This window comes from Rhinatrema bivittatum, chromosome 9, assembly GCF_901001135.1.
Source record: "Rhinatrema bivittatum chromosome 9, aRhiBiv1.1, whole genome shotgun sequence".
Lineage (NCBI taxonomy): Eukaryota > Metazoa > Chordata > Amphibia > Gymnophiona > Rhinatrematidae > Rhinatrema > Rhinatrema bivittatum.
The window spans coordinates 209,709,333-209,721,793 of record NC_042623.1 but is presented as its reverse complement, the minus strand read 5'-3'; the positions used below and the strand labels follow the sequence as shown (position 1 = coordinate 209,721,793).

At 47.5% G+C, this 12,461-nt stretch overlaps 1 protein-coding gene across 2 annotated transcripts in view; it reads left to right on the top strand.

The window, feature by feature from the left end:
- Positions 1 to 12,461, top strand: part of CP (ceruloplasmin) — a 151,617-nt gene that overhangs the window by 21,855 nt on the left and 117,301 nt on the right. For both annotated transcript variants that reach the window (XM_029616513.1, XM_029616512.1), the window contains exons 2-3: positions 5,985 to 6,229; positions 8,591 to 8,803. In XM_029616513.1, the coding sequence (XP_029472373.1) occupies positions 5,985 to 6,229; positions 8,591 to 8,803 (458 nt within the window). The remainder of the gene's footprint in view (positions 1 to 5,984; positions 6,230 to 8,590; positions 8,804 to 12,461) is intronic.

The following is a 12,461-nucleotide window of genomic DNA, read 5'->3' as shown; positions in this document are numbered from 1 at the left end:
AGCAGAAGGCTTCTTTTAATGCATGGAAAGCGGCTTGTGTCTTGGGAGACCAGACCCGGAGGTTAGTCCCTTTTCTAGTCATGGCAGTGAGTGGAGCAGTTAACATGGAATAGTTAGCGATAAAGCTTCTATAATAGTTTGTGAATCCAATTCAGGATCTATAGTAAATTCTCGATCAGGGATAATGTATCCTAAGAAGGGCAGATGGTTCTGTTTAAAGATGCACTTCTCCAGTTTCGTGTAGAGATGGTTCTCTCTGAGGCATTGGAAAACTGTTCTGACATGAGAATGATGTGACTTCAGGTCCTTTGAGAAGATCAGGATGTCATCCAGGTGTACAACTACAAAGGAATATAGCAGGTCTCGAAGGATCTCATTCATCAAGCATTGAAATACCACAGGGGCATTACAAAGGCCAAAAGGCATCACTATATACTCATAGTGGCCATCTCTAGTGTTGAAAGTGGTCTTCCAAATGTCCTCTATGCCCCTCATAAATCCAGCTTCATGAATATCTGAGCCCCTTGGAGGTGATCAAAAGGTTTGCTGATGAGGGGCAACCTTGTGGGTTATGGCGTTAAGTCCACGGTAGTTGATATGGGGGCGTAATCCTCCATCCTTTTTTTTGATGCAGAAGAAGCCCGCTCCTGCGGGAGAGTCAGAGGGTCTAATAAACCCTTTCTCTAGGTTCTCTTTAATGTATTCGGACATCGCCCGAGTCTCAGACAGTGAGAGTGGATAGGTTCTACCTTTGGGAGGCGTCGTGCCTGGCAGAAGTTCTATAGGGCAATTAAAGTTCTGTAGTGGAGGTAGCGTATCCACCTTCTGTTTCGAGAAGACGTCCTCAAAATCTGAGAACTGAGCAGGTAACCCGGTGAGGGTAGTGGTCTTCATAACGGACACAGCTGGGGACACTTGTCTTAGACAGTTCTTCTGGCATTGAGGATCCCATTGCACCAATTGGAGGGAATGCCATTCAAATTGGGGTTGGTGCACCTGGAGCCAGGGACGCCCCAGGATGACTGGGTGTGTGGAATGCTTCAAGACATACAAGAATATTTCTTCCTCATGGAGAGATCCCATGGTGAGGGGGAAGGCCGCCGTGTGATGAGTGATGCGCCCTGGAAGATATTCCCCTTGAATTGATGCGATGCGAAGAGGCACTTCTAAGGGCTGCAGGGGAATCTTCAGGAAATTGATATCATCCATTATTAAGCTGCCACTTGCCCCAGTGTCAATAAGAGCAGTGGTGGTGAAAGAACGAGAATCAATAGCAAGAGAAACTGGGAGAAAAGGTTGGGGGCCGGTGACATTAGTGCCCAAGCTCGGGACCCCCGCTGGACTCAAGCATTGCATTTTTCCGGCTGAACCGGACAAGACTGCCGAAGGTGTCCAGAGGCACCGCAGTATAGGCAGAGGCCTTGCTTCTTGCGCCGAAGGCGTTCTTCAGGAGACAAACGCCCGTAGTTCACCTGCATGGGTTCGTCTGTAGGTGGTGGTGGTGCCGGTAAGGCCTTCAACTGAGGCTGGAGGCATGTGCTGGACATTGAGAAGGAGGCCGGGAGGCTCTTACTTCTTGGTGCCATTGCAGGTATCGGTGGTCAATTTTCCCGGCTAGGGAAATCAGATCCTCTAGAGATGTGGGAATCTCACAGACCACAAGCTCATCCTTGAGAGCAGTGGACAGGCCTTCTAGGTAGATTGCCTGCAGACAGTCCTCTTGCCATCCCAGTTCTGTGGCCAAAGTTCTAAACTCCACCATGAACTCGGAGAGGTATCGTGACCCTTGATGGAGGTGGAGGAGATGATGGCTTGCGACTGCCTGATGACCCGGGTCTCCGAAGGTCCGTTTGAAGGCGGTAATGAACTGCGATAGCTGGGAGAGGATGGGATCCGAACGCTCCCAAAGCAGGGAAGCCAATGCCAGAGCCTTCCCCTCAAGGCGAAAGAGGATGAAGGTCACTTTAGTAAAATTCCTTCAAGAATAAGGAAGGTTGCAGTGCAAATTGCATAAAACACTGGTTGAGAAAACCTCGACAGTGTTTTATGGATCCCCACTGAATAGAGGAGGAGCTGGTAGAGCCAGTGATGCTCTCGGTAGCAGGGTAGACGTTGAGCCCACGGGATTGGCCAATACTGCATCCTGCAGCTGGGAGCGGAGCTCTTCTACCAAAGAGGCTAAAGTCTCTAAGGCTCATCGTTGTTCTTGGACAGATGCGGCCTGACCTGGAAGGGCCCGTGAGGCGGGAGACTCCGCAAAGTCCATGGCCTTGGCAACCTGCTACGCCTGGAAGTGGACCCTTGGCATAGTGCAGGATTGGTAGGCTCCCTGGTCGGACCCAGAGAGTGCCTGCCACCAGGAGGCGGAGCACAGGAGGAGACAGAGGCTAGCTGGAGCTTCACCACTGGCAGCCCGAGGTCCCCCCCGGTTGAGCCCTTGAGGACCTGGGCCGCTTGGACTTAGGTGGGCCTCACAGGATCTCCCGGAGAGATAGTTCAGAGGTGTGCCCACCAGGGTGCATGGTCAATGTCAAGACTAGAAGTCCAAGGTTCCAGAGAAGGCCAGAAGAGTGCCTCTGAGGATAAGGCTAGGATCAAGGCCAGAGTCAAAGAAGTGGTCAGCCAATGCAGGGGTCAAGTTCCAAAGGTCAGTCCGTCGATAGTCAGCCAAAGCAGAGGTCAAGTTCCAAAAGTACAGATGTGGTCAGCAGCAGGCAGAGGTCAGTATCCGGGAAGCGATCAGCGTAGTCAAGAACAGGCAGAGGTCAGTATCCGGGCAGCGATCAACATAGTCAGGAACAGGCAGAGGTCAGTATCGGAGAGTTAGTCCAAGAGGTACTACCTGGGGAGACGCAGGAACAGAAGGATTCTGGAACAGAAGGATTCTGGAACAAGGCTGGGATGAGACTGGAACAAGGCTAGAACACAGAGGCAAACTAGAAACACACACAGTGTCGACCCGAATGAGGGACTCGTCGGACCCGGGCCCCGGTCACCATGGAACGGATGCCGGACGGAATGGTGTCCCGGGGGTGGTCGACTGGGAGAGAGTCCCAACGAGGCCCTGAACAGGGAGCAGTGGAACACTGGGGTCCTTGGCGGGGATAGGACCCGATTGCCAAGGCTAGGAAATGGTGGCTGACCACTTCCTTTTCTACTGCAGTCAATCGGGGCGTGCCACTGAGGAGGGATCCGCCCATGGCCCTTTAAGAGGGCGGGCGGTCTGCGTGCACATGCCTAGGGGCAGGGCTGATGCCACGGAGGACACCGAGCCCTGCCATGAGGCCTGTGCAGGAGCCTGAACGCGGGAGATCTGGGGACGCCGCGCAGCGACTGCGGACGGGAAGCAGGAGAGTCCGGAGCTCGTGGACAGCTGGGAGAGGTGAGCAGGCCCGGCCGCAGAGCAAACGCGGCCGGGAAGCACAACATAACATTTAATTTGCCAATGCTTATGCTTTATCCTATTTTCTTCTGATGGATCCTTCTTCCAATTTTGAATGAAGATCTTTCGGCTAAAATAGCCTCTTTCACCTCACTTTTTAACCATGCCGGTAATTGTTTTGCCTTCCTTCCACCTGTCTTAATGCGTGGAATACATCTGGTCTATGCTTCTAGGATGGTATTTTTTAACAATGTCCATGCCTATTGCACACTTTTTACCTCTGTAGCTGCTCCTTTCAGGTTTTTTTCTATTTTTCTCATTTTGTCAAAGTTTTCCTTTTGAAAGTTTAGCGCTAGAGTCATGGATTTACATATTGTCCCCCTTCAAGTCATTAATTCAAATGTGATCATATTATGATCACTATTGCCAAGTGGCCCCATCACCATTACCTCTCTCACCAAATCATGCACTCCACTGATAATTAGATAAAAAGTTATTCCCTCTCTCGTCGCCTCCTGAACCATAAAACTGTCATTTATTCCATCCAGGAACTTTATCTCTCCAGCACGTCCTGATGTTTCACTTACCCAGTCAATAGTAGCTTGTGATTTATCTAATGTTTGGGTATTTGCCAGGTACTTGTGACTTGGATTGGCCACTGTTGGAAACAGGTTACTAGGCTTGATGGACTCTTTGTCTGACCCAGTATGGCATATCTTATATACTTATGTTTTTATGAGAATATCATAGTGCCTCTGTATGCTCCATGGTGCAACCTCATCTTGAATATTGTGTTTAGTTCTGGTCACCACATCTCAAGAAAGATATAGCAGAAATAGAAAAGGTACAGTGAATGGCAACCAAGATGATAAATGAGATGGAACAATTTCCCTATGAAGAAAGGCTAAAGAGGTTAGGACTCTTCAGATTGTAGAAATTTATGGCTGAGGAGAGATATGATAGAGTTCTATAAAATAATGGGAGGAATAGAATGAGAAAACATTAATCAGTTGTTTACTCTTTCAAAAAGTAAAAAGGCCAGGGGATACACAATGAAGTAAAACTAAACATTAATTAAGCTCTCAAATTCGCTGCCAGAGGATGTGGTAAAAGCTATTAGTGTAGCTGTAGTTAAAAAAGGTTTGGACAAGTTCCAGGAGGAAAAGTCCATAAACAATTATTAAGGAGGACTTGTGGAAATCCACTGCTTATTCTTGAGATAAGCAACTTGGAATCGATCTACCCCTTGGGATCCTTCCAGGTACTTGTGATCTAGCTTGGCCATTGTTGGAAACAGGATACTGGGCTTGATGGACCTTTGGTCTGACCCAGTATGGCAAATCTTATGTTCTTAAGTTTTGATTGTTTTAAGTTGATTAAATATTTTTTAAATCACGACTGTTTTCTGTTACTCTTTTTTATTCCTGTCCTTATTTTGTATTGCTTTTGCCTCTCGCCTTTTTGGTCATGTACTGTGTTATTGTAACATTGGTAAAATAGAGAAGCAAAAGAGAGAGAGAAAGAGGCAGAAAGGAGGAGAGAGAGAAGTAGAAGGAGAAAGATACAGAGCTGAAAAAGAAGGAAGTCTGGGAGTGGAGGATAAAGAGTGGTTGTCAGTAACCACAGAATTTGAATTGACAAATGCCAATATTGGAGGTACTAAACTGTAATGACATCGGAGCTGTGGGGTCTCTGATTCACTGCCCTGAAAACATTTGGTTGGGCCATGGCTCCAGTAGTGCACCTTGTTCGACTGCCTAGGATAGACAGAAGGAGATCTGGAGAGGGGTGGGAGAGATAAGGAATAGAAGATATATGATGTGGAGTGAAAGGTATGCAGTCAAGAGAGAGATGAAGACATGTAAGAGAAAGATGGCCTGCAGATCGGCAGAGAGATAGATGGGGACTTCTGTGCCAGTTCCAGGGAATAGCTGTGCTGGCATTGAGAGCCACAGCATTCCAGAGACATATGCTCCATAGTTTTTATATCATGCTTTTAATGCATGTTTTTTAGTTTTCAGTAGTTCTTAATTGCATTGATTTTCTTTCACAACTATTGCACTGCTTAGTTGTGATTCTGCCTACCACCGAGGTTTATTTAGTACATCTATGAATGATTTTAATTGTTGCTTATGTTATTATTTAAATCTATTTTACATTTTTTTAGCATATTTGTTATTACATTGTGGTGTATTCTAGCCATCGGTATTATTTGCAAAAGTGGGTGACAAATTAGAATTGATTGATGACTTGAAAAGTCAGCCATTGCTGCTTCGTACATCATGGCCAAAAACTTTCAGATTTTAATAAAGATTAAATAACATTTTAATGATGGTTAAAATGCTAATCAACTGGTTAAATTTAATGCAAGTTGTGATGAAATAAGTGGCAACATATAACATTGAAGGCAAGATTCATTGCCCTACTGACCTTGAGAATGCCACTTCAAAATGTTTCCTATAGCAATTTCTGCGATTGTTACTGTCACAAGTCCACCTGTAAGTAACGTCATCTTTTGTCTCAAATTATCCCATCCCCCACATAATAATTTTTTATTTAAGTTAGAAAGATTTTCAGAAGGCTGTTTGTTCTTCTTTCCTAGACATGCTAGCACCTTCCTTCAGAGAGGCCCAAAGAAAATAGGTAGTATGTATAAGAAAGCGATATATCTAGAGTATACGAATAACACCTATTCCCAAGAAGTACCCAAAGAGAACTGGTTGGGTTTGCTGGGTCCCATTCTGACAGCTGAGATCGGAGATTCTATCATCATCCACCTTATAAACTTAGCCTCAAGAGCCTACAGTCTGCATCCACATGGAGTGAAGTACACTAAAGAAAATGAAGGTATAACTCCACTGATTATCCATTATTTGTTTGGGATTATTATTTCCAGGTCAAAGAGAGACTTTGGGCCCTTATATGGGAGTGGAGGAGTAGCCTAGTGGTTAGAGCAGTGGGCTATAACCCAGGAGACCACAGTTTGACTCCTGCTGTAGCTCCTTGGGCAAGTCACTTTACCCTCCATTTCCTCAGATACAAACTTAGATTGTAAGCCTTCTGGGGATAGAGAAAATATTACAGCACCTGAATGTAATCTGCTTTGAAGTGCTAGAAAATTAGAATATAAAAAATCTAAATAAATATATAATAAGCATTTTGCCCATACATACACGGGGCCTGATTCATAAAAGCATTCTGTTTTATTTCAAAGACGCAAGGTAATGTATAATCAAGAAACACAGAACAATTTAAAATAAATGCAGGACAAGAATTACATTCAGGCCTTCTAGGCCTGTGCCTAGGGCAGCAAAATTTAGAGGGAGAAGCAAATTTCCTTCCTTTCTCTGCCACCACCTCACAATCCTGCCCCACCCGCTGCTACCGCTACCGCTATCCCTACCCCTCTCTCGGACCTCAGCTCTCAGCTTCAGCGGTGAACCTCGTAGTGAAGTAAGCACGGGGAAATAAGCCTGCACTCACAGACCCCACCCTCTCTGGGTTTCCGGGGGGGGGGGGGCAGGGTCTGTGAGTGAGGCATTTGTAGTACGTTTACCGGGGGCGGGGGGAAGCATGGCATAGCACTGAATCATTGTTGATGGGTGGCAATGGACCAAATCCAGCCCTGCTGAAATTGTTCCCTTTGAAAATTCACTGAGACCTAAATACCTATGTTTTGGATCCTAAACAGTAGTGGCTATGGGTGTGGAGCTAGGGTGAGAAAAAAGGTTAAGCTGCTTAGCACTGATTTCCAGCAATGGACACCTCTTAAGGAGGGACAGATATGGTCCACCACTGCCACTAGGCAACAATTCAGTACCAGTGTCATTCCCCCCCCCCGGCTAACTGTTATGATTCTGGAAGGTGGGCCTCTTGCCCGAGATGGAGTTGGTGCCACCTGTGGGAGAAACCTCCAAGGTCCCCACCGTCAGAAGGCGAGGCCGGGGTGAAGCAGAGACCCTGCTGGAGCTTCACCACTACCAGCCCATGTTCCCCTCAGGTTAAGCCCTTGAGTACCAGGGCTAGCTGGACTTACGTGGGGTCTCTGACTGAAGAGGAGACGGCGTTGGATGGATGCCAGGAATGGTCCAGATATGGCGAGCAGGCAAAAGCGTAGAGGAGGTCGAGGGCTTGGACAGGCCGCAGAGCTTGTAGAAGGATTGCCAGGCGTGAGTTGGGGCAGGCGGCAGTTTGGGTAATCGAGATTCCAGGTGTAGGTCGGGACAGGTAGCAGTCTTCGTAAGTGAAGTTCCAGGCATAGGTCGTGCAGGCGGCATTTCTCAAAGTCATGGTTTCTAAGCGTAGCTCAGGTTCTGGATAATGTCACGACAGAAGCGCAGGAGATATCCTCCATGGAGGAACAGGATACAGGACCTAGAAAGCAAGAAGCCAAGGCAAGGTCTGTGAGCCAGACCTTGCCTTTAATAGGAAAAGGATAGATGGAGTCAGCAGGAGGGGCCGCGGCAATTTCCTGCTGCGGTCTCTTTAAATTCAGCAGAGAGACGCGCGCGCGGGACTAGAGAAGCTCAGCAGGGGAGGGTCCCACGCTAGGAGTGAACAGTGCGTCGGAGGAGCCCGGAGAAAAGACCTAACCGTGCGGCGGCAGGGACAGCGGCGAAGCGGAGCTCCAGGAGCGGCTGGCCATCGCAGCCAGCGTGCCCGAGCCCGGGGGAGTGGCACCGCAGTGGTGAGTGGCGGCTGCCGGTTGCGGGAAGCTGCGGCCGGTGACCATAACACTAACTTTTGAGAGTTGTGCAGCAGTGTCACCCCCACCCTAGACCTCAGCTCCCAGATGGTCTGAGAGCGCAGGCTTAGGCCCCCATACATATTTCACTGTGAGGATCGCCACTAAAGCCAGAAGCTGGAGTCAGGGGTGGATGAAGTCATACTTTTCTTATTTGTATGTTTCTCACCATATTTGAAATCACTTTCATTACACTCACAATACACTCAAGCAGTAGTTCCAAACCTGTCCTGGTGACCCCACAGCCAGTCACGTGTTGTCATGTACATTTACTGGGTCTCCAAGGTGTGTACATTTATCTCATGCATATTGATTTGGATATTCAAAAAAACCTGACTGGCTGCGGGATCAGCAGGGCAGGTTTGGGAAGCCCTAATACTGAACAAAAAGCGCTGTAGTCTGTTACACTCATGGGGAATATCACGTGTTGATACTGAATCTGTGCATGCTGTTTGCTCTTTTAGGTGCACTTTATCCCGATAACACTACAGGCTTACTAAAGAAAGATGATATCGTACAACCGGGAGAAGAATATACTTACAGATGGGAGGTGGTGGAAGAACATGGTCCAGCTGAGAAAGATAACGATTGTGTGACCAGAGTTTACCACTCACACATTGATGGTCCCAAAGATGTCGCTTCAGGGCTTATTGGACCTTTGCTAATTTGTAGAAAAGGTAAAAAAAAAAAAACCCCATGCCTGCAGACAATGAAAGAATATTGTGACCTATGTCTGTTCATAATGGTGCAGATATTGGTATATCACTTAAGTGTACTGTAATCACAAGGCTCCCTGCCACACTGCAGGAAAGCCACAAATAACATGGTGCCATGCTGTTTTCCCCCCTTCCCTGTCTTTGCCACTGGCCTTCAGTAACTGAGTTGCAGCATGCTAGGACATAGGGATCATGGGAAGGGTAGCAAGATATACTTAATGTTGCACTGGTGGTGGACTCTTTGACCGAGATGGGGTTGAATCTACCTGTAGGGCAAGCCCCACGGGTCCCCACCGTCAGGAGATGGAGCAAACTAGGAGACGGAGGCCGACTGGAGCTTCATCAATACCAGCCCACGTTCCCCGCAGGTTGAGCCCTTGGATGCCGGGGCTGGCTGGTCTTAAGCGGGCCTCCGTCAGACGACTCCCAGTGGATGTTGTAGCAGGTAGACAGGGATCAGCAGAGGTAACGGAGGGACTGAAGCAGATCTGGATGAGGCAGGGATCCAGAGACCTGGGCGCCAAGGACAGGCCAGGAACAGGAACAGCTGACACCCGGGTAGTAGAAGGCAGGAGCCTGAGAGGGCCAAGTCCAGGGAGATACCAAAGGCATAGTTGGGAGCAGGCTGGAGTCAGGGCAGGCGGCAGAGCTAGTCAAGCTGCAGAGTTCCAACAAAGCAAGGGTCAAAGCCAGTAATCAGTTCTGAGCATAGTTCTAAAGAAGCAAGGATCAAATCCAGTAGTCATTCCTGAGCGTAGTTCCAATGAAGCAAGGGACAAATCCAGGAGTCAGTCCTGAGCATAGTTCCAACGAAGCAACGAAGCAAGGATCAAATCCAGTAATCAGTCCTGAGTGTAGTTCCATGAAGCAAGGGTCAAAGCCAGTAATCAGTCCTGAACGTAGTTCCAACAAAGTAAGGGTCAAAGCCAATAGTCAGTCCGAGCAAGGCTAGGAGGATACCAGGATCGGAATCAGAAACAATAGAAACATAACATAGAAACATAGAAATGACGGCAGAAGAAGACCAAATGGCCCAGCAAGCTTCACACATTTTTTCTCTCATACTTATCTGTTTCTCTTAGCTCTTGGTTCTATTTCCCTTCCACCCCCACCTTTAATGTAGAGAGCAGTGATGGAGCTGCATCCAAGTGAAATATCTAGCTTGATTAGTTAGGGGTAGTAGCCGCCGCAATAAGCAAGCTACACCCATGCTTATTTGTTTTACCCAGACTATGTTATACAGCCCTTATTGGTTGTTTTTCTTCTCCCCTGCCGTTGAAGCAGGGAGCTATGCTGGATATGCGTGAAGTATCAGTCTTCTCCCTTGCTGTTGAAGCAGAGAGCCATGCTGGATGTGCATCAAAAGTGAAGTATCAGGCACATTTGGTTTGGGGTAGTAACCGCCGTAACAAGCCAGCTACTCCCCGCTTTGTGAGTGCGAACCCTCTTTTCTTCTCCCCTGCCGTTGAAGCAGAGAGCTCTGCTGGATGTGTGAAGTATCAGTTTTTCTTCTCCCCTGCCGTTGAATCAGAGAACTATGCTGTATATGCATTGAAAGTGAAGTATCAGGCTTATTTGATTTGGGGTAGTAACCGCCGTAACAAGCCAGCTACTCCCCTCTTTGTGAGTGCGAATCCTTTTTTCCACATTTCCTCTTGCTGTTGAAGCTTAGAGCAATGTTGGAGTCACAGTAAGCATGTGGATGTTTATTTAATAAGGATATTGACTCCAGGCGGTAGCCATCATTCTGGCGAGTCACCCACTCTTCATTGGCAGCCTCTTGACTTTATGGATCCACAGTGTTTATCCCACGCCCCTTTGAAGTCCTTCACAGTTCTGGTCTTCACCACATCCTCTGGAAGGGCATTCCAGGCATCCACCACCCTCTCCGTGAAGAAATACTTCCTGACATTGGTTCTGAATCTTCCTCCCTGGAGCTTCAAATCGTGACCCCTGGTTCTGCTGATTTTTTTCCTACGGAAAAGGTTTGTCGTTGTCTTTTGATCATTAACACCTTTCAAGTATCTGAAAGTCTGTATCATATCACCTCTGCTCCTCCTTTCCTCCAGGGTGTACATATTTAGATTCTTCAATCTCTCCTCGTACGTCATCCGATGAAGATCCTCCACCTTCCTGGTCGCCCTTCTCTGTACCGCCTCCATCTTGTCTTTGTCTTTTTGAAGATACGGTCTCCAGAACTGAACACAGTACTCCAGGTGAGGCCTCACCAAGGACCTGTACAAGGGAATAATCACTTCCCTTTTCTTACTCGATATTCCTCTCTCTATGCAGCCCAGCATTCTTCTGGCTTTAGCTATCGCCTTGTCGCATTGTTTCGCCGACTTCAGATCATTAGACACCATCACCCCAAGGTCCCTCTCCTGCTCCGTGCACATCAGCCTTTCCCCCCCCATCGAATACAGTTCATTCGGATTTCCACTCCCCATATGCATGACTTTGCACTTCTTGGCATTGAATCTCAGCTGCCATATTTTCGACCACTCTTCCAGTTTCCTTAGATCCCGTCTCATTCTCTCCACTCCTTCCGGCGTGTCCACTCTGTTGCAGATCTTAGTGTCATCCGCAAAAAGACAAACCTTACCTTCTATCCCGTCCGCAATGTTGCTCACAAAGATATTGAACAGGACCGGTCCCAACACCGATCCTTGCGGTACACCACTTAAAACCGCTCTCTCTTCAGAGAAGGTTCCATTTACCATCACACATTGTCTTCTGTCCGTCAACCAATTTGCAATCCAGGTCACCACCTCGGCACTCACTCCCAAGCTTCTCGTTTTATTCACCAGTCTCCTGTGCGGAACCGTATCAAAAGCTTTGCTGAAATCCAAGTATATGATATCGAGCGCTCTTCCTCGATCCAATTCCTTGGTTACCCAGTCAAAAAAGTCAATCAGATTTGTCTGACAGGATCTTCCTCTGGTGAATCCATGCTGCCTCTGGTCCATCAATTCTCCCGACTGTAGATAGTTCACTATTCTCTCTTTCAACAGTGACTCCATTACTTTTCCCACCACCGAAGTGAGGCTAACCGGTCTGTAGTTACCAGCCTCCTCTCTGTTCCCACTCTTGTGAAGCGGGACCACCACCGCTCTTCTCCAATCACTCGGCACCACTCCCGTTTCTAGGGATCTATTGAACAGGTCGCACAGAGGTCCCGCCAGCACATCTCTGAGCTCCCTCAGTATCCTTGGATGAATCCCATCAGGCCCCATGGCTTTGTCCACTTTCAGATTCTTTAGCTCTTCCCATACATTATCTACTGTAAATGGATTTTCCTCTGTTCCGCTTCTCTCCAGTTTCTTGTTGTGTAGAGATGGTCCTTCTCCAGGGTCTTCTTTAGTGAACACAGAGCTGAAGTATTCGTTTAATATTTCTGCCATTTCTTCGTCTCTCTCCACACATTGATCATTTTCACCTTTCAATTTCACTATACCACTTTGGACTTTTCTCTTTTCACTGATGTATCTGAAAAATGTTTTGTCACCATATTTTATCTCCTTGGCAATCCTCTCTTCCGCTTGACTTTTTGCCAACTTGATTAATTTCTTAGTCTCCCTCAGTTGAATCAGATATTCTTCTTTGTGCTCCTCCCTTTGGG